Source organism: Alternaria ethzedia (genome assembly GCF_023757985.1).
Source record: "Alternaria ethzedia strain BMP 0044 chromosome Unknown scaffold_15, whole genome shotgun sequence".
NCBI lineage: Eukaryota > Fungi > Ascomycota > Dothideomycetes > Pleosporales > Pleosporaceae > Alternaria > Alternaria ethzedia.
In genome coordinates, this window is record NW_026056208.1 from 80851 (window position 1) to 99372 (window position 18522).

The 18522-nt window shown below is 54.0% G+C and overlaps 7 protein-coding genes across 7 annotated transcripts; 5 read left to right on the top strand and 2 right to left on the bottom strand.

Annotated features, from left to right (window-relative positions):
- Nucleotides 1–389: 389 nt before the first annotated feature.
- On the top strand, nt 390–2389 carry J4E87_006366 (uncharacterized protein; the record flags this gene model as incomplete). The annotated part of the gene is made up of 2 exons (XM_049377971.1): nt 390–1134; nt 1182–2389. The coding sequence occupies 2 exons, from the start codon at nt 390–392 to the stop codon at nt 2387–2389; spliced, it is 1953 nt and encodes a 650-aa protein (XP_049232163.1).
- A 293-nt stretch (nt 2390–2682) lies between these two features.
- J4E87_006367 (uncharacterized protein) lies at nt 2683–4404 on the top strand (the record flags this gene model as incomplete). The annotated part of the gene is made up of 1 exon (XM_049377972.1): nt 2683–4404. One exon carries the CDS (start codon nt 2683–2685, stop codon nt 4402–4404), a length of 1722 nt encoding a protein of 573 aa, XP_049232164.1.
- Nucleotides 4405–4628: 224 nt separating this feature from the next.
- On the bottom strand, nt 4629–5402 carry J4E87_006368 (uncharacterized protein; the record flags this gene model as incomplete). The annotated part of the gene is made up of 1 exon (XM_049377973.1): nt 4629–5402. One exon carries the CDS (start codon nt 5400–5402, stop codon nt 4629–4631), a length of 774 nt encoding a protein of 257 aa, XP_049232165.1.
- Nucleotides 5403–5695: 293 nt separating this feature from the next.
- Nucleotides 5696–5990, top strand: J4E87_006369 (uncharacterized protein; the record flags this gene model as incomplete). Its single annotated transcript, XM_049377974.1, has 2 exons — nt 5696–5791; nt 5850–5990. 2 exons carry the CDS (start codon nt 5696–5698, stop codon nt 5988–5990), a joined length of 237 nt encoding a protein of 78 aa, XP_049232166.1.
- A 701-nt stretch (nt 5991–6691) lies between these two features.
- On the top strand, nt 6692–9905 carry J4E87_006370 (uncharacterized protein; the record flags this gene model as incomplete). The annotated part of the gene is made up of 3 exons (XM_049377975.1): nt 6692–6786; nt 6841–7056; nt 7112–9905. 3 exons carry the CDS (start codon nt 6692–6694, stop codon nt 9903–9905), a joined length of 3105 nt encoding a protein of 1034 aa, XP_049232167.1.
- A 3168-nt stretch (nt 9906–13073) lies between these two features.
- J4E87_006371 (uncharacterized protein) lies at nt 13074–13823 on the bottom strand (the record flags this gene model as incomplete). Its single annotated transcript, XM_049377976.1, has 2 exons — nt 13074–13570; nt 13799–13823. 2 exons carry the CDS (start codon nt 13821–13823, stop codon nt 13074–13076), a joined length of 522 nt encoding a protein of 173 aa, XP_049232168.1.
- A 2883-nt stretch (nt 13824–16706) lies between these two features.
- Nucleotides 16707–17815, top strand: J4E87_006372 (uncharacterized protein; the record flags this gene model as incomplete). Its single annotated transcript, XM_049377977.1, has 3 exons — nt 16707–16715; nt 16887–17036; nt 17603–17815. 3 exons carry the CDS (start codon nt 16707–16709, stop codon nt 17813–17815), a joined length of 372 nt encoding a protein of 123 aa, XP_049232169.1.
- Between the last annotated feature and the right edge of the window lie 707 nt (nt 17816–18522).

Below are 18522 nucleotides of genomic sequence, written 5' to 3' on the forward strand. Positions count from 1 at the left end.
CCTCGACGAGAAGAGATGGGACTAAAAATAAAGTTTGATCGTCAGGGCCTTCAGCCACGACAAGTGGCACGCCTAGTAGCACGCCTATGAGGTCAGATCCTCCTAGCTCTTCCGGGCGTTTGGTGCGTTGGAGCCAGGAGCATAGCCGCCTGTGCAGTGTGGGTCATTCCGCAGCCTCCCGTCAGCATGGAGCGCATCATTTAACATTGCCATGATTCCGCATTTGTTCGCGATTCATTTCGCGTCTTCTCAGCCTTCTCACCCCTCCTTTCTTTACATCCATTCGTTAGGATGAAGTATTCTTCTGTGTTGTCTGCTTCGGCATTGACTAGTTTAGCGACCTGTAAGTGATGCGCCTCCTTGTGTTCCTGCAGGGACCCAGCTGACGCATGACAGCATCTGCGGTTGTTCCTCGGGAAGCTAGAGTCGTACCTCCCAATGGCCTGGATATATTGAAGCGTGCCTCGCCCCAGGCTCCCAACGGCTACGCGCCAGCCGAAGTCAACTGCCCGTCCACGCGCCCGAGCATTCGATCCGCCGACAAACTCTCCCAGCAAGAGACAGAATGGCTCCAGAAGAGGAGGCCGAACACAGTCGATCCTATGCGCGAGTTCCTCGAACGCGTCAACATTGAGGGCTTCGACGTTGGACAATACATCAGCAACCACCGTGACAACACTACCGCCCTACCGAATATCGCGATCTCGTTCTCTGGTGGAGGATACCGGGCTCTGCTGAATGGTGCAGGTGCTCTAGCAGCGTTTGACAGCCGGACAACGAACTCGACGAGTGCAGGACACCTGGGAGGAATCTTGCAGGCATCCACATATGTTTCCGCACTATCAGGAGGAGGCTGGATGATCGGCAGCATCTACGCCAACAACTTTACCTCAGTTGAAGCAATCATCAACAAGGGTGAGGACTCGGCGATTTGGCAATTCCAGAACTCGCTGTTCAAGGGACCTCCCACGAAGGGAATCCAGCTGCTCTCGACTGCGCAGTACTACGACAACTTGGTCAGCACGGTCAAGGACAAGAGTGATTCGCCGGCTGGTGACTTCAACACGTCGATTACCGATGTTTACGGCCGCGGTCTTTCTTTCCAACTCATCAACGCCAGCGATGGAGCCCCAGGTATGTTTACCGCTATATCATTCATTCCCACAAACTAACATCCTCAGCCTATACCTTCTCTTCCATTCAGGACGACCAAGACTTCTCATCCGGAAACGCACCGATGCCTATCCTCGTCGCAGATGAGCGTTCGCCCGGAGACTTGATCATCTCTTTGAACGCCACCAACTTCGAGTTCAACCCGTTCGAAATGGGCTCATTCGACCCTACAACCTACGGCTTTGCTCCTCTGAAGTACATCGGTTCCAACTTCAGCGAGGGGGAACTTGCTCAAGACCAGGGCTGTGTTGAGGGATTCGACAACCTGGGTTTCGTCATGGGAACCAGCAGCTCCTTGTTCAACCAGATCTTCCTCACACTAAACACCATCCAGGACGTACCCCAGATCCTCGTGAACTTTGTGTCAAACATCTTGAAGGGTATCGGTGAAGATGGTGACGATATCGCCGACTACTCGCCCAACCCTTTCTTCCGCTACCACAACGAGACGAACCCCAGTGCTGACAGGGAGCGTCTTACTCTCGTGGACGGTGGTGAGGATGGTCAAAACATTCCCTTCAACCCGGTCATTCAGCCCGTACGCCAGGTCGATGTCGTCTTTGCTATCGACTCCTCTGGTGACACCGTCGAGGAGGACGACCCATCGCAGAACTGGCCCAACGGCACTTCTCTGGTTGCAACCTACGAGCGTGCAAGCGGCACTCTCATGAACAGGACTTCGTTCCCTTACATCCCCGGCCAGGACACTTTCGTTGCCCTAGGTTTCAACAGTCGCCCCGCTTTCTTCGGTTGCAACAGCAGCAACGTCACTGAGGGCGACAACATCCCTCCTCTCGTCGTCTACCTCCCCAACGCCCCCTACGTCTTCTGGTCCAACACTTCCACCTTCAACAAGCTCGACTACAGCATCTCAGAGCGCAACGGCATGATCGAGAACGGCTACGACGTCGTCACCCAAGCAAACTCGACGCGCGAGGGTGCCTCAAACTGGCCTACTTGCGTCGGATGCGCTATCCTCTCTAGGAGTCTGGAGCGCAACGGCGAAGCTATCCCACAAGTGTGCCAGCAGTGCTTCACTGACTACTGCTGGAACGGCACCACAGTCGAGACATCGCAGCCATACACTCCCGAGCTGATCGTTGGTCAGCTCGCCACTACAAACAACGGCGACGACGACAGTGGTGTAGGGAAGTTCGTGCCCAACGTCCTCGGTCTTGCTCTGGCAGCAGCCGTGTCAGGATACCTGATGATGTGAGATATTTTCCAGTTTGCTTTTGGCGACATGGGGATTGAATTCAGCGCGGGTTGAAATATGATACCACCTTTCTTTTGTAGATAGTAATTGAGTCAATACACGTATACCGAACGTTCCATTGCCATTCACCTATCACACGTGCGACATTACCATGCCGTGCATTGCGGCTCTTCGGCGCCGCCCGTCCCTGCATCACCGAGGCGTGCCCCGCCAGTTGCGCACCCATCAAAAAAAGGTACAACCCCGCCACGCTTCACGCACTCAACACCGCTCTTCCGCAATCACCACACACAATGGCCGCCGTTCCGTCGCTCGCCGGCGCGCCCGTGCTCTCTACGCCCGACACGCACATCTTCGAAGACCCCACTCCCGCCGTAGACACGTCGGGTCTCCCCAGACTTTCCGATGAGCAGATCACGCTCACATATGAGATCGAACGGACGGTTAGGGAAATCCGCGAGGGGAGGTGGAAGAGGATCGCATTGCAGTTCCCGGATCATATGCTTACTGATGCGCCGAGAGTGTATGAGCAGCTAAGTCGGGGACTGGGCAAGGCGAGGAAGGCGCGGGATGGGGTGCAAGAGGAGAATGGACACACCAATGGGACAACAGGCGTGGAGGAAATCAGCGCGGGCTTGGAGAAGACAGACTTATGTGATGAGGAGAGCAAGGATGAGAGTCTGTTTATACTGGGCGATACATCATACGGCGCGTGCTGTGTAGACGAAGTTGCTGCAGAGCACGTCGACGCGGACGTTGTCGTACACTATGGCCGCTCATGTCTCTCGCCTCCTTCAAGACTACCAGTCGTATACGTCTTTACCGAACGACCGCTAGATCTCGACCCCGTAATCGCAACATTCCAAGAGACATATCCAGAAAAAGACACAAAGATCATACTCATGGCCGACATACCATACTCGCACCACATCCCCACGCTCCACGCACGCCTCCAAGACGCCGGCTACACGCACATCCACGCCACAGAAATCGTACATAATCCCTCATCGCCGCTCCCAAACCGAACGATACCACCGAACACAACAGAAACAGACGAGGCCCTCCACGACTACGCCCTCTTCCACATCTCCGACCCCCCAACCTCCCTCCTCCTCACCCTCTCCTCGCGCGTCGCCTCAATACACATCTACCCCACAGACACCCCCTCCGCCGCCACACCCACCGCCTCCCTAGCCCGCACGCACCAAACCCTCATGCGCCGCTACGCGCTCCTAACCTCCCTCTCCACAACCCCCATCTTCGGCATCTTGATCAACACCCTCTCGGTAAAGAACTACATGCACATCCTCTCACACGTCCAACGCCAAATCAGCGCCGCGGGCAAGAAATACTACACGTTTGTCGTGGGCAAAGTGAATGCAGCCAAGGTGGCTAATTTCAGTGAGGTCGGGGGGTGGGTCGTGATAGGGTGTTGGGAGAGCAGTTTGATTGAGAGTAGGGAGTTTTGGCGGCCGATGATTACGCCGTGGGAGCTCAAGGTGGCGTTGATGGGGGATGAGGAGAGGGTTTGGACGGGGAGGTGGGAAGGCGACTTTCAGAAGGTTTTGGATGAGGGGGAGGGGGGTGTGAAAGAGAAGAGTGGTAGCAGTGCGCAGGAGGGAGAGGAGGATGGAGATGCGAATGGCGATTATGATTCTGAGGAGGAATCAGCGCCTCCGGAGTTTGATCTTAGGACTGGGCGCTATGTTTCGCATGCGAGACCTATGCGCTCGAGTGGCGCGACGAAAGCCGTTAACGGCAATGGAGCGACGTCGTCGTCTAGTTCTGCGCTGACGAAACGGGCCAATGGGGATATTGCGGCTGTGGGGGGCGTCGCGTCGCCTGGCGCAGAGTATTTGCGCTCGAATAGGACGTGGCAGGGCTTGGGTACTGATTACCGAGATGCGGAAGATGGTGAAGAGGGGGCTGGGGGTAAGAGGGCGGCTAAGATGGAAGAGGGGAGGAGTGGAATTGCGAGGGGGTATGTTGTTGGCGAGCAGGGGAGCAGGCATTGAGTGGATGTAAAACGAGAGATTCTATGCTGCGCATCTGTTGACAGTATCACTATCTCAGAAGTACGAAAGAGTTTGAAACAAGAGAACGAGTCGATGCTTGTAAGATGCAATCGCGCCCTTTTCCATACTCTTTACTACGTCCTCCTGAAAGTCTCGACGAAAGTCCCCTTCATTCACATACTCTTTGCTAGAAATCCTTATGGTCAGCGGTCCTCTCATTGTGTTTACATTGTAACTCTCGCCCAAGTTGCCTCCATGTCTAGGACGAGCGTGAGGAAGTCGTCGCTTTCCAGGTGGCGATAGACAAACTCGTTGAGCGCTGCTCTGCGGCCCTCGTCAGACTGCATCGCATATGTCGCCAGCTGGTCATGTTCATTGACACTCATAGTAGCACCTGGATTGGACATGTTCACACCACGATGACCAGCAACAGACGTAGGTGGGGTGTCGAGACCACTATACGACATGTTGTGATGAAGATTCTGTGTAGCATTACTTCGTTCGCCAAGAGGTTGCGGTGTCGGAATGGCACTGAAACTTGACCGATTGAAAGATAACGGAGAGGATATTGGAGACGATGTCAACGGTGACTGATTCTCGATGCCGCCATGTGGAGATGTCTTTGCGCGTACAGGGCTGTACTGATCTTGGTTCGGTGTGCGAGGAGGCTGCTGCATTGGTTGCTTTCCACGTGCGGTCTTGCTGATGACAGTGGGTTGGGGCAGAGGTGGGAGTTCGATCTCCTTGCTGGTTGCGCTTCGGCTGGAACCAGGTCGGTTACTGGCTACGCGTGCTGGTAGAGGAGGAGGCCCCATTGTGCCAGTAGAGGGCCGCACGCTGTCGCTGCCAGAGGAGCGCGGCGAAGACAAGCGTGGGAAAGGAAGCTCGCGTCTCGGTGGTAGTATCTCAGTGCTACCAGGGCGATCCGCAGTATCGGGACGACTTGCACTACCAGGGCGGGTGAACAGCATAGCAGTATCCGGTCGGTCCGTAGACATACGATGAGATTCTTGAAGGTCCGGCATGTGCTGATCTGACGTATATGAAGAGTCAACATGCGAGCGTCCTAAGATATCCGAGGTTGCTGAGGTAGGACGAGCGAACAATACTGGAGGAGCAAGAGCGCCTGAGAATGATGCCGGCACACCGCCCGCTTCTCTAGTATAGCCTGTGGTGGCAGAGACTGGACGGGTGTATGATGCTGTGGGTAGTTGATGACTCAAGGAAGCAGAGAAGTCATAGCTTGTGGACGGTCGACTAGAGATCTCCGCCAGTCGTGAAGGAGGGCACGATGGTCCACCTATGGCAGGGCTCATATGAGGCTGCTGAGGGTAGGCAACAGCAGTCAGACTTGGTCGAGAGGATGATCCTCCTCGCGCTGGAGATGGTGGCTGAGCCGTAGACCTTGGCTGAGACGGGACTGCCTTTTGGCCGCCCATGTAGAGACCGAGATGAAGAAGGTGGCCGAACGCGGTGTCGAAGTCTTTGTCCGACTTGAACCTCATCTGGATGCGCCTGATCTTGTTGTTGGCCACTTGCCATTTGATAGCGAGCAGAGGGCAGCGCACAATGGCGGATATGTGTAGGTGGTCGGGCTGCACCTGCACTCCGCGCTCTTCACTCAGACGCGTAATGTGATTGCCTTCGTTGATCAGTCTCTCGATTTCGATGGTTTGCTGTCATCCAACGGTTAGCTAGCACATCATTTGAAGCGGGTTTCCAGTCTGAGTGGGTGGGCGGGTAATCAGTCATGCACGCGTCGTACCCGGACCTGCGAGCCTTGACACAGTTTCATGAGCTGGAGACCCCCGCGCGCACCATAGCTGTCGATGATCAATGTGAGGTCATTGGTCTCTTTCTGCCAGTGAAACCTCTGCTCGCTGGCGTCGGTGTCTTGCGCTGTTGACAGAGTCTGAAGCGGAAGGGATAGCATGATGGTTAGCAAGGCTGTGGTTAGTGGAGATCAATAATCGTTCATCTGATAGCATATGCGCGATGAACCGTGTCGTCTTAGAGACACGTCGAGGTCGCGCACGCAGGTGCTGAGAGACGTGAGAGATGGTCGAAGGAAGTCGCGACCGACCTCAGTCACATGATGTGGTCCGTGCGAATCAACGCGAGGGACCTGGTGCAGTCTGGAGTTCTGGTGTTCGCCCATCCATCATCGCGAACGACGCGCGCCGCGCATTCACGAGCAGATCCACCATTGCGCCTGGCACACAGCTGAATCCACGCATGCGTCGCGCCCCGTGCCCGAGCAGTCCCGAGTAAATGCGACAGCCGCACCATGGCCCCAAACAAACCAGAGGAACAATCTGTCGAGCGCACCCAAGAACATGAAGACTTCCTAAATACCTTGGCCGAATACCACGAAAAGCGCGGGTGGGTTTTGTTCTTTGTCTCGCCGCAATGAGCGCATATTGACCCGACGTGTAGCACTGTCCTGGATCGCGAACCCAAGGTCGGGAGCCGGCACATTGACCTGTTGCGACTCTACAAACGCGTTAATGAAGAGGGAGGGTACGATAGGGTTTCAGATACCAAAAACAACAAGCTTGCGTGGCGCAAAATCGCGACTGAGTTCCTACCCAAGAGCCCCAGCATCACTACCCAGGCCTTTTTGGTGAAGACCGCCTACTACAAGAACCTTGCGTACGTGAATGGTGAAAGACAACTTTGCGCCTACCACTGCTGACGCCTGCTCTAGCGCCTACGAAATATCCACCGTTCACAAGCGCGAACCCCCGCCGCCCGAAATCCTCGAGAACGTATCTGCAAAGGGCGGAGACCTGCTCAACCGGACCGTCGACAACTTCTTCCCAACCAGCAATAGAGAGGCCGAACGGTTAAGGGGAGAGGAAGACTCCGATTCCGAAGACGACGTCGAGAAGACGCCGAAAGACGACAAGATGGACGTGGACGAGCCCGGTAGCCTTGGGCGGTCGACCAGATCCCTCCGCCATGCGCCGCCGCAGCGAGTGCTCTTCCAGCCCGAGTCTTCAACCCGACAGACGCGCCAATCGACGGGCCATCTGACTTCGTCGCAAGCCAACGGCTACGGCACCAGCGGAGCAGCCATGACGATCGCGAACTACGAGCCACGGACCGCCGTACCAGCCACCATGAAGCCCGTCGTTACCCCGTCCAACTCCCTCGATACCTACATACAGTCGCGCAAGAAGTACATCCTCAACAAGAAGAACAGGCCGGTGCCGCTCAAGGGCATGATGCTGCCCGGTACCGGCTTCTCAGGGCCCAGCATATACATCCGCGCTTTGAACGCGCTGCGGTCAAAGGAGCCTGAGGAGGAGGCATACGCGCTGCACCACCTAGTCAAGATCTCGCACGAGCGAGGAGACAAGTACCGCTTCGATCAGTTCCCGGGACTCGCAGATGCACTCATCGCCAAGGTCATTGACGTGTCCACATTGTTCTTCGATGTGAACTGGGACATCTCATACGTCGAAGAGGACTTTACTCAGCCGCAAACCCTGAACGGACTGACCGGCACCCGCGACCTGCTGCAGCGCATCAAATCTCTCCGCCCACTCGACATGCACGACAACCTCCTACCCGAGCAATCCGCAAAGGCCCTCACCATGATTAACGAGGCTGCGCTCATCATCCGGAACATGGTAATGCTGAAAGAGAATGCTATCTTCGCGGCCTCTGTGCCTTCCATCCAAGACATGATCGTTATCGCACTCAACCTGCCCCGCCACTCCACTATCGTGGAACTACAGCATTACGCCCTAGAGATTGCCGAGCAGCTGACAAAGTACTGGATACTGGACTCGCAAAGCCCGCTGTATCGCTCTCTGCTCGCCCAAGTGGATTCCGACGACCGTGGCCGCATTATCACATCGCTGAGAGCACTCGCCCGGATAGCAATGAATCTGGAGGCTACGAACAAGCTCTCTGACGTGCCAGTCAAGACCCTTAAGTCAATCTGCGACTGGCTGCTAGTAGAAGACGAAGATCTGCGCATAGCGTGCCTGGACTTCCTCTATCTCTTCACCGGTTTCCCCGACAACGTTGAGACGCTTGTACACGAAGTCGACATTGAGGGAGTAGCAAAGCAACTGGTACGCTTGCTACAGTACGGTGCAATCGCATACGAAGAACGAAGGAGTGCCGCCAAGACGGCAAAGACCTCTGCACCTCCAGAGAATGCGCCTAAGCTGTCGTCTGCAATTATAGATCATCTCGTGACACTTGACGAACCAGAGCGTAGCTCGCAATGGCTCAAGACGTGTTTCGAAGAGGATGCGACTGGCGAGATTACTCAGATCCAGCTCTGGTCGGCCTACAACGCAGCCTTCTCAGAACACATGACGAATAATCCGGCTTCTTTCAAGGCGCTGATGCCAGCTAAGGACTTCATCACGAATGTATCGACGACGTTCGGTGGCGCCTCCGCTCAGGTGTTGACCGTGGGTGGGCAGCCAAAGTATACCATAAGAGGCATACGGCCACGATCCGTACCAGTCGACCCGAGCACCAAGAGGCCGTACATGCGCTGCTGCTGGCATCCACCGAGCCTCTTGAACGGCCATGCCGACTCGAAACATTCCACAGCCAATATCGAGTGCGGCGAGTTCGCTTCCGGAGCACGCTCCATGTGGGAACACGTTGTCAGTGTCCATCTTCAAGTTCCTCGCGATCAGGAAACCGGGCAGTGGTTGCTTGAGCCAAAGCTGGACATCAAGGACATCGTCAATATCGAGAACGGCGACACCCCAGAAGCGACGAAATACTACTGTCACTGGGGCGGCTGCACTCGGTTCTCGCCTGACGGCACGGAATCCGCGTTCGAGGCTGGACAGCATGTCAAGACGCATTTGCCTGATACGAGTATCAAGCAGGCCATCCACGCGAAACACAACCGCACGCCTTCAGAGTCACGGCCCCTGACTTCTTCCGCACAAGCACGGCATGAGAACTTCCAGCCCCAATTCGGACAACCGGTCGGGTTGGGTAGTTTGGGTATGGGTGGGCGACATCAGAGTTCATCGACCAGCTCTGCAAGTAGATATGGCGGTCGAGATGATGCAACAGGAGCGCAATCGGCACCCAACTTCCGCTACTACAACACGGCAACCGACGATACGAACGATGCCGCCGGCCTTCCCTTGTCCTCTGTCCTCGTCCTTCGCAACCTTGCCCGCCAGCTCAACAAGATCCCGCCCCCAACCACTGTCACCGACATTACCTCACCATCCTCCCCCGCCCACAAGCGGACATTCAGCGCCAGCGAAGGAAGCCCCGAAGCCGCAAGACGAGCCACAGCCGGCGGCAAGAAGCCCCGTCTCAGCGATGCAGCAGCGGAACAAAGACGAGAGAACGAAGAGAAAGAGGAAGAAGAAGCCAAGAACGCTGGATGGGTCCCCCGCATCTTTGCTCCGCTGCGGGATCAGATCGCCTTCACAGCGAGCCATAATCTTACTCTCCGGAACTATGTCGGCGGTCTACTCAAGGCCATCGCTGAAGGTGGGGGTTAGATGTGGTAGTAGTACGTGTTTGTAAAGCCCTTGCTGCGTGGCGTTGGTGAGGTTGCAAAAGGCTGTTTCCGCTTTCTTCTGTATGAGCGATACGGTATTGTTTGGAGTTTACTACATTTGTACGCAGGGGAGTGTACGCTTAGATATCTGGGTAGTTTTATGATACCGCTTCGACTGATGAGTCGAGTGTTGGTATGTTTATTACACGTCACTTCAACAGGGTCCTCGTTGTCCACAAATTCTTCGACTATCCACTGACAGTGTGTTGCACTTCATCTTTACATATCCTAGGGTGGCGTACGCTGTACAATCTCAGCAAAGGTGTACGTGTTGAAAGTAGAGTGCATGAACAGTAAGCTTCTTCAAATCGACGCCTTCTTAATGGAGGTGTATTTTAACGACGTGCTCTTTCAGATCCGCCGGAACGCCTTCTCCATCCATGAAGCTATGCACATATGTATCTCCAACGAGCGTATAGTGGCCCTTGGGCTCATCTGGTACTGTTCGGAGGCAGAATGGTACATTCCCGCCCAGCAATATTACAATAAAGTCACCAGGAAGCATCTCCGGCGGGCCGACGCCCATATGGCCGTCTGTCGTGATGAAGAACTTTCGATGGAAACTCGATTCGAACCAAGCTTCATAGAAGAAGCGATCGTCGCTTAGATCGCCGCCGTACAATGTGCTTGCAGCAACAGGACCGGTAGCGCGGGTCTGATACCAGTTCTGTAGGTTTCTCCCCAATCGAGCAACGTTGGTGTTTCCGAACCTTTGTCGCTTACTTATCTCAGGAGTGTGTCTGGATGAATCTGCTTCGTTCGACTGGAGCGTTCTCCAGCTGTCGCCGGTCAATGTACGCCAGAGGGCCTCGTCTGATGTTTGGGGTGTAGGAACCTCACGACCTCTTTCCTTTGCAGCTTCGATCATGCGATCGCATGTTGCAATGGCATCGACGATGTCTTGGGGCTTGTAATCTGCTTCATACAGTCTTGGCCCTACTTCTGATATTGTTTGAGCCGGCTCCAAGGCGTCTGTTATCAGTATAGCTCCTCTTCTCTCAGCATGGGATGTCGTCCAGCCCGCCGAAGAATACAGCGCCGATCGGGATATCCTACTTAGCGCTGCTATATAGCGAGCCGTGGTCTTCGGACTGACTTCGATCACCCAAGAAGGTAACCCCGGTGTCCCAGACATGGTTGTACCCATCAATGCTGTCAACGTACGGGTGCCTTGTATGTCTCTCACTATTGCTTGCGCAAAGACTTCCTCCGGAGGAAGACTGTAGTCAGGAATAATGGGGTGTAAGCCTTGCCAGTCTGTGACGAGCCCAAGCACACCGAACACTTTGTCCCTGATATCTGTGGCTTCGAGAAGATTGACTCGACGCATAACCTGACGAAGGGACAATCTCTCCCCTCGCTGCTTGGAATCCTGCAACGGTGCTGCACCGCTGTACACAGCATACAATAGCTCGTCTGTAGTCACATTGTCATCTAAAGGCAGTGATGACCTCAGACTCCGACAACAAGCAAAATCGTGTTCCTTTGAGGAATGAACTGCCTTGATGAGAGATCTCCAAGGGAAAGTGAAGTTATGGTATATCACAGTGGCTCGACGCGCCAGGACTGTTTCTTGTACGGCCCATATCCGACTCCACCAAGGATTGGCACTGAACGTATTCATTGCGCGGATGACTGCCTGCCAGCCTTCCTGAGGACACAGTCTGTCGTTGTCCACGGTGAAGAAAGAAGTATCAGCCAAGTGTTTGTCCATGGCACGGATTCTTAAGTAAACGAAGAGTCCGAGTACGTCCTCTGTCTTATTCTGATGTTCTCTTCCTGCTTCTTGATAATCGCTCCGCTTGAAATAGGAATCCACTATTTCATCGTCTGTTTCGTCTCCTGTCCAGTCAATAGTATCTGGTAGTCCTGTAGGGGCTTGCTTGTCGTTTCCGTAGCCAAGCCAAATGAAGACTTCCTCCGCAGAACCGTATATCTCACCCATAAGCTGTACTTGTTGGGATCGCTCATCGAGGTCCAACTGGTTGATGCAGGCTGCATCAGCAAAAATAATCAACGCCTCGTCTGCCTTTCGCAATCGTCGGAGCCCGTTGTGCAGGTTTTGCGTTATCTCTAGCGGCTCTCCATCGATGGTGATTGGCAGTGTGATCGTTGGGTTGCCCCAAACATATGAGATAGCATAGAACTTCGGTTTGACGTTGAGTGAGACGGTCTGCAGGTGGCATCTGATATCGTCGTTCCAGGCACCTGGATGAACGTGGAGGAGGCGAATCTGTTTTCGCGAGGCATCGAGCCAAGAATACATCGTCAGATGCAGCGCTTCCTGGCACTACGCTGAATGGCATGTTGGGAAGAGGGAGCCGGGATCTGAGTTCCTCTTCCTACTTCAGCTGGTGCGGCTGCCTACGAACTGCACGTGGGTAAGCTGAAAGCGGACAAGCGAACCAATCACCCAAAATGCCGCCTGAGAGGCTGTAGCTGAGATCTGGCCCAATCACAACATGATGATGACACCTATCGAAGACGAAGAGATGCATTATAGCAGAACAAGGTATATAATTTCATAAGCATCATAACCATCATCGTTATATAGCCGCGTGGCCAGCATCATCATGTGATCTTCTTTCATACATCTTTCATCTTTGGCTCAATCATCAGACAAAACAGGCGAGTGCCAAAGGAAAACATCAAGGAAAAGGTCATCATCGTAATATATGAGAGCAATTTCGTGAGCGCGAAAATGAAGAAGCCAACCCAGGATCAAGGGAAAGGTGGTTGCCGATCCGAAAAGCAATAAGAGGAATAGGTTTTTCGCTAAAAACGCTTCAATGCCGTCGCTATGCAGCCCCGCTGGGGAGGAAGAGCAAGATCAGGGTAAGGAAAATGGGCGTGGGTATGGTGGTCGTTACATAGCCCAGCTCGTTTCGATGGGGTAGGAACAAGGCGTCCGGGCCCGATAAGATATCACCGCAGTACTGGATAAGGATAAGCTCGTAGCAAGGCCGTAAGGGATGCAGAGTCGTAGAAATCGTGGTATCGCTGAGCTCGAGCTCTTCAAGTCTTTTGGTTCGATGCGGTCGTCGTAAGGTTTTGGTTTCGTTGTTGCTTGGTGTGGATCCCGTCGAGGGAAGCGAAGTCTATCGATATCTTACACCCTGTATCCCGCCTCTTGGAGACATCCTGAGCATCTCTCGTAAGCACGGACATATCCACGACCGCAGTAGCATGCCGAGGTAGTTGATGGCGCGACAGAAGCCTTGCTGGGTCGTCGTCCTCCTGCCGCGGCTGCCTGTGCAGCATCGAGACCACAGTCGGAGCTCCTTGGGCTGGTGCCGCCACTGGTGGTACTGGAGCTGTCGTAGTCGTTGGATGAGGAAGTATTGCGTCGGCCCGCTCCTATGGGTGTTGGCAGTCCTTGTGCGCCCTGGCCGGGCCGTTGTCCTGGGTACATTCCATCGTTTACCGAGAAGTTGCGGCAGATCATGTAGGCTCGGGTGGCGGCGGCATTCTTGGCTAGCTCTTCGCTTTCGTATTCAACATCCGTGGAGTACTCTCGGTTGTTTACTCTGACTGTTGATCCGTAACCGTAGCGTGTTCGGTAGGTTTGGAAAAGTGGGTCAGGCCAGTGGCGCCTTTGGCAAAGACCTATATCCGAGGGTCAGCAACCAGTACACACACATTGAATCTGCTATCGTGCTGCAAAGTCTTGGACATGGTCTTCCACCCCGTTGTGTGGATCCCCTACACTAGACAGGGCTATCACCCATGAGTCTTGCACCAATTGCCATGTCGTCAAGACCTCATTTGGCTCAACTAGATCCGGCTATGTGGTACCAACTGTCTAAAAAGAAAAGGAACAGTTCTAGCACTAACCTGTAAGGTACATAACGTAGAACATGTTGGAGGTGGTCGAAAAGGATTATTGACGTGTAATGGAGCGATTGGAACGACTGATGGCGCTTCGATGGTGAGCTGTCAGTCTGAGGGCAAGACTACTGCTGCGGAGTATTGCTGAACTGGCAAGCGTTCGTTGGTGGCGACGATAGTAGGCCGAGAAGGTATCCGTGGCAGTGGTTGTACGACAGTAAATGCTTTTAGGGTGTGGGTGACAGTTGCCAATAAAGCATTGACAGCTGTACAAAAGAGATGAAAAGCGTTGATGTATGAAGAGCAAGGTAGAGGGAGCGGCTTGCAGTCAGTCGGACGGGGATGGGGGAAGCATATGTGCCTACTGTGGGATGGAGGAATATATTGCAGCAGGCGAGTGTAGCATGTATCCAAGCGCGTCTCGCCCACCAGTAAAAACGGAGGGGCAATTGGGCTTGTGGAAATGGATAATCTGCGGGTCTTGTTGCGGCTCTGAATGAGGGAGACCCATAGTATGTGCTGGCGAGAAGGTAGCCAACGGTAGAGGTTCCAGAATTTTAGCTAGTAAGAGACTCAAACCTCAAAAGGTACAGCCTGACCGGTTCGCTCTTGCCACCGTGCTGCACGCAGTAGCGCAGTGAAAAAACGGCTGGCGATCGGACACAATTGCTGTAACCCGTTTTCCCAAGGCTGGACATGTCTCGATCGGCATTGTGCAGGTTTAGACGCCTAGGATGGGCGCATAAACAACGAGGTGGCAGACGTGCATCCTAACAGCACTCTTTGCTCGTATCTCCCGGATGCACTGGGCCCACTAATGCAATATGCAAAGTGAGGGGAGAACGCAAATACGTCAGACTCTGCACCCTTTGTCAAGTGTACCGATACCCTGAAATCTTGGCAACAGAATGCGTGATATCGGCGTATGGTTTGGGAGGCAGGGTCTGAAAGGAATCAGAGACCAGACCAGACGTGCAGCAAAAAAATGGGACTGCTAATCGGCTAGGGTACCAACCGCCAGAGTCGCGACTGGAGAGGAGTTGGACACGATTGTGTGACTGCAAGACAATGCAAAGCATAGTGGCTCGAAGCGAGAACGCGTCACAACAGGCATAGCATGGAGCTACCCGACAGCCCCAGGGGCGAGCGAGACGAGTTGATTGATGCGTTCGAGGGTTCGAGGAGATACCTGGGGTTGGTGTTACCAGAAAGCATCAAGCGTCACTGCCAACGCATACATGCAGAAAGCACGGTCCTCTGAATATCGCTACTGGGAAACGCGCCTGCAGCTCGAATAGGGAAAGGGTCAACGGCTGTTAGCTGTAAGCCGTGTGCATGCAGGCATAAATTGGCATTGCGGAGACTGTCTGATGGCGCTCAAGCACGTTCGCGAGACGTAGTGGAGTACGGTTTGACAGGCGATGATTGACGAGGAGAGGACAGCTGGAGGGGCCAGGCGTTCTCGCGCACGCGATCCCGGTCAATCGAGAGAGACAGAGATGAAGAGTTCACAGACCCTGGGATCCCCATGTTCAAGGCTGGTGGTAGGGCATCAAGCAGTCCCCACTTTGCCGAAGTCAAGACATTGAAGATAGCAGGATGCCAAGCTCAGCACGAACGGGTCTGGAGCTTTGGGTGGAAATTTTCGAATCGACACAAAGGGATCATGCGTCGGGCGGCTGCAGAGCGTACTCGACAATTGACCTGCCGCGAAGTGGATAGCAGCAGTACAAAGGTTGAGGGTGCACAGAGCAAGTCGTCGTGGAGCGGAAGCAAAATTCGGACGATTCGATAGGCCGGCGCGGTTCACGACAGGCAGCGGTGCATGGCTAGGTCCCAGGTCCCAGTAAGGACCGCTTCTGTCTGGCGCCGATCCAAGATGGTGGTTGATACATGGAGCGGGACGATGGCGCTTGTGAATAGCGGCAACGAAGCGCAAGGAACAGCCACTGATATATTGGACAAAGAATAGCGTTTGAAGTCCAGACGAGCGCGGCCAAGGCCAGCAGAATCAGCGCGGAGATGAGTGAACGAGCTTCAGAACTATGTCGCACGCGCGGGAGATCTGTGGATGACGCGAGCGCGCCAGCACGGCCACCCGCCCCAAGCTGCAAAACAGGCGGTGAAGAAGCCAGCGCTGTCAACCATGCGCCCCTCTTTCTGCGCATCAATTCTTGACACTACGCATTAGCAAAGACGACTGTTCTTCGACCTACTCGACCGCGAGAGAGGGCGGCCATTTGGACCGCAGAGTCGTCGGCCCTGGAGGCGTCCTGTCGTGGACATGTCGTCTTCGAATCGGCCTGATTCCATCAATACCTAGGTAGGCTACTGAAGACCCACATGTTCGAGCGCTTTTCCAACCAAGAGCACCCTCACCCTCCTGTTCAGCCTCGCGCGGTGAGAGGTGGTGCTGCAGCCGGGTGTGGTGCAGGGTAATCTAGAGGGGCCGGGTTTCGCGTCCATTACCGATGCTCGATGAGGGACACAACGCACCGTCCCGACCCTCCGAAACTCGACATTGCAGATTGCAGCCCCTCAGGGTCCATTCACCCTTACACAACTCGAGGATGCGGTAAAGGCTCTGGCCAGCTCTTTCCACGCTCCATGTGTGACGTCTAACAGCATATGACTGCCATCCTTCACCGGCATCGGACAGCGGTGTCTGTCGTCTACTGTCAGTAGCATCAGTTACCCCACGATTCAAACCGACATTCCCTCTCTAGTGACACGTTTCAGACTATCGAGACAGGCATGGCTTGCGCATCGAGAATGTACGCCTCGCCATCTCGTAGCAGACAGGCTACGTAATTGCTGTCAGCTCACAAACAGACCACCCGTCGTACAGCCGCCGTACGCGGGGTCAACGGCTAGACTACGGCGTCCGCAAAAAGCAAATGTAATTAGACCGTAGATGGAGTATGTACTACGTCTTGAACAATACGCTGTGCAAAGCGTAGGGGAACCGACGTTGACGTTGACGTTTCGAATGGCTCTCCGCCCACTCCGGAGTCCGACAGGATACCTAGATATACCAACTTGACAGCCTCACACATAATATACACACTTTCATACAACGAGCTGAATCATACAGACCACTACTACACCTACTCTCAAATCACCAGATCCGACAACCGTCAAGATGCCTAAGATCGTCCGCCTCACCATGTTCAAGATCCCCGACCAGGACATGGTCAAAGAAGCCATCCAAATGTACAACACTCTCGCCCAAGACGCGAAAAAGGTACGTCGAAGCCCCTTCTTGACTCGCCAACATCCCCTCCAAGCCCTCCCATTCCCCTTCCAGATCTCCATACATACCCGCTTTCTCAGCCGAGTTACGGCCAGCACATATCCATCGAACGTGCAGTCCATACCGCCCGCCCCTGCACGACGGACCATCTCGTCACGTCGGGACCCCAGATTTATTCTAGTCGCCCTCGGGCTATTTCCATCTTGCTCCCTCGATAAGAAAAGAGCGGATAATGGCGTCAACCCTCCTCTTCGCGCGCGCGGAGCAATGTCCCTGGCGGGTAATCGCTGGAAATATTGCCGCGGCTAGGAGAAATGGGGTGGGGGTGACGAGGCTGCAGCAAGCGGGCGACACCAGCGCGCGGAATCAACTCCGAGTCACGACGCACATATCGGCCGCCTTGGATCCATTGAAGCCTCACGATGGACAGACTGACGCTAGAGATATACCGACAGCCTCCGCACCGACTGACTTCCGAGGCTATCGTCGTCCGCCGTTTGTTGTTTGTTGCTGCTTATCGAGAGGATGCATGCTAACGTCATTGTGTTTTTGTGCAGGACGGCAAGACGTACATCCAGCTTGCACAAGCCAATGCCACCTATGACGACCCGCGTAGCCAGGGCTACACGATGCTGGCGCGTTGCATATTCGAGTCTAAGGAGGATATGGACTACTACGACAACCAGGATGAGGCACATGCTAAGATCAAGGCGCACTTTAAGCCGAAGGTCAACTCGCCGCCGCTCGTCCTCTACTCGGATATGGCATAGAGGGGCTGGGATGTGGGGTGTTGAGGACTGTAGTGGAATACATGGAATCGAAAGAGTAACACATGGCAAACTTTGTTTTCTGTTGTGATGATGCCAGAAATGACGAAAGATAGCGCATTTGCCTACGCAACTATCCACGACAACATCAGCCGAGTAGGGAAAATAACAGTCTTACTCGGCCAGTTACACGTATTGACAAAGGAAAGAACGTCATAACTGGGATTGATGGCATCAGATCTAGCTGCAGTCTCATTACTCGGCCCTTCTTTGTCTGGTCCAACATCTTTGTCTAAGACAACTCTGATGGTTTACGTGCAAACTGAACAGTACAAGCTTGAGCTCTTCTACCGTCTCGCCCGAAACTTCGGGTTAAGATAACTGCCTGACTTCTGGGCAAAGTGAATGGTCTAAAATCTTGATTTCAGATGGTCTTTGATGAAGATCATCTACTGCCACCAACAAGACATGTCAACCATGGGTGAAACATCTGCTGAAGCTGCTCACCAAGCCTAGAAACAAAGCCATGACCACAAAGAATACTTCGTGCCGACTTACAATGACCAAAGCCGGTATACAATGTCACAATCAAATTGATTCCGCTTCTTTGACCAGAAGAAAGAGACAACATCTTTACTGTCCAACAAAAGATACCTGTGTATCGTGGTCATCTCCGGTTACTCATAAGAGTGACATTGGACTCAACCCCA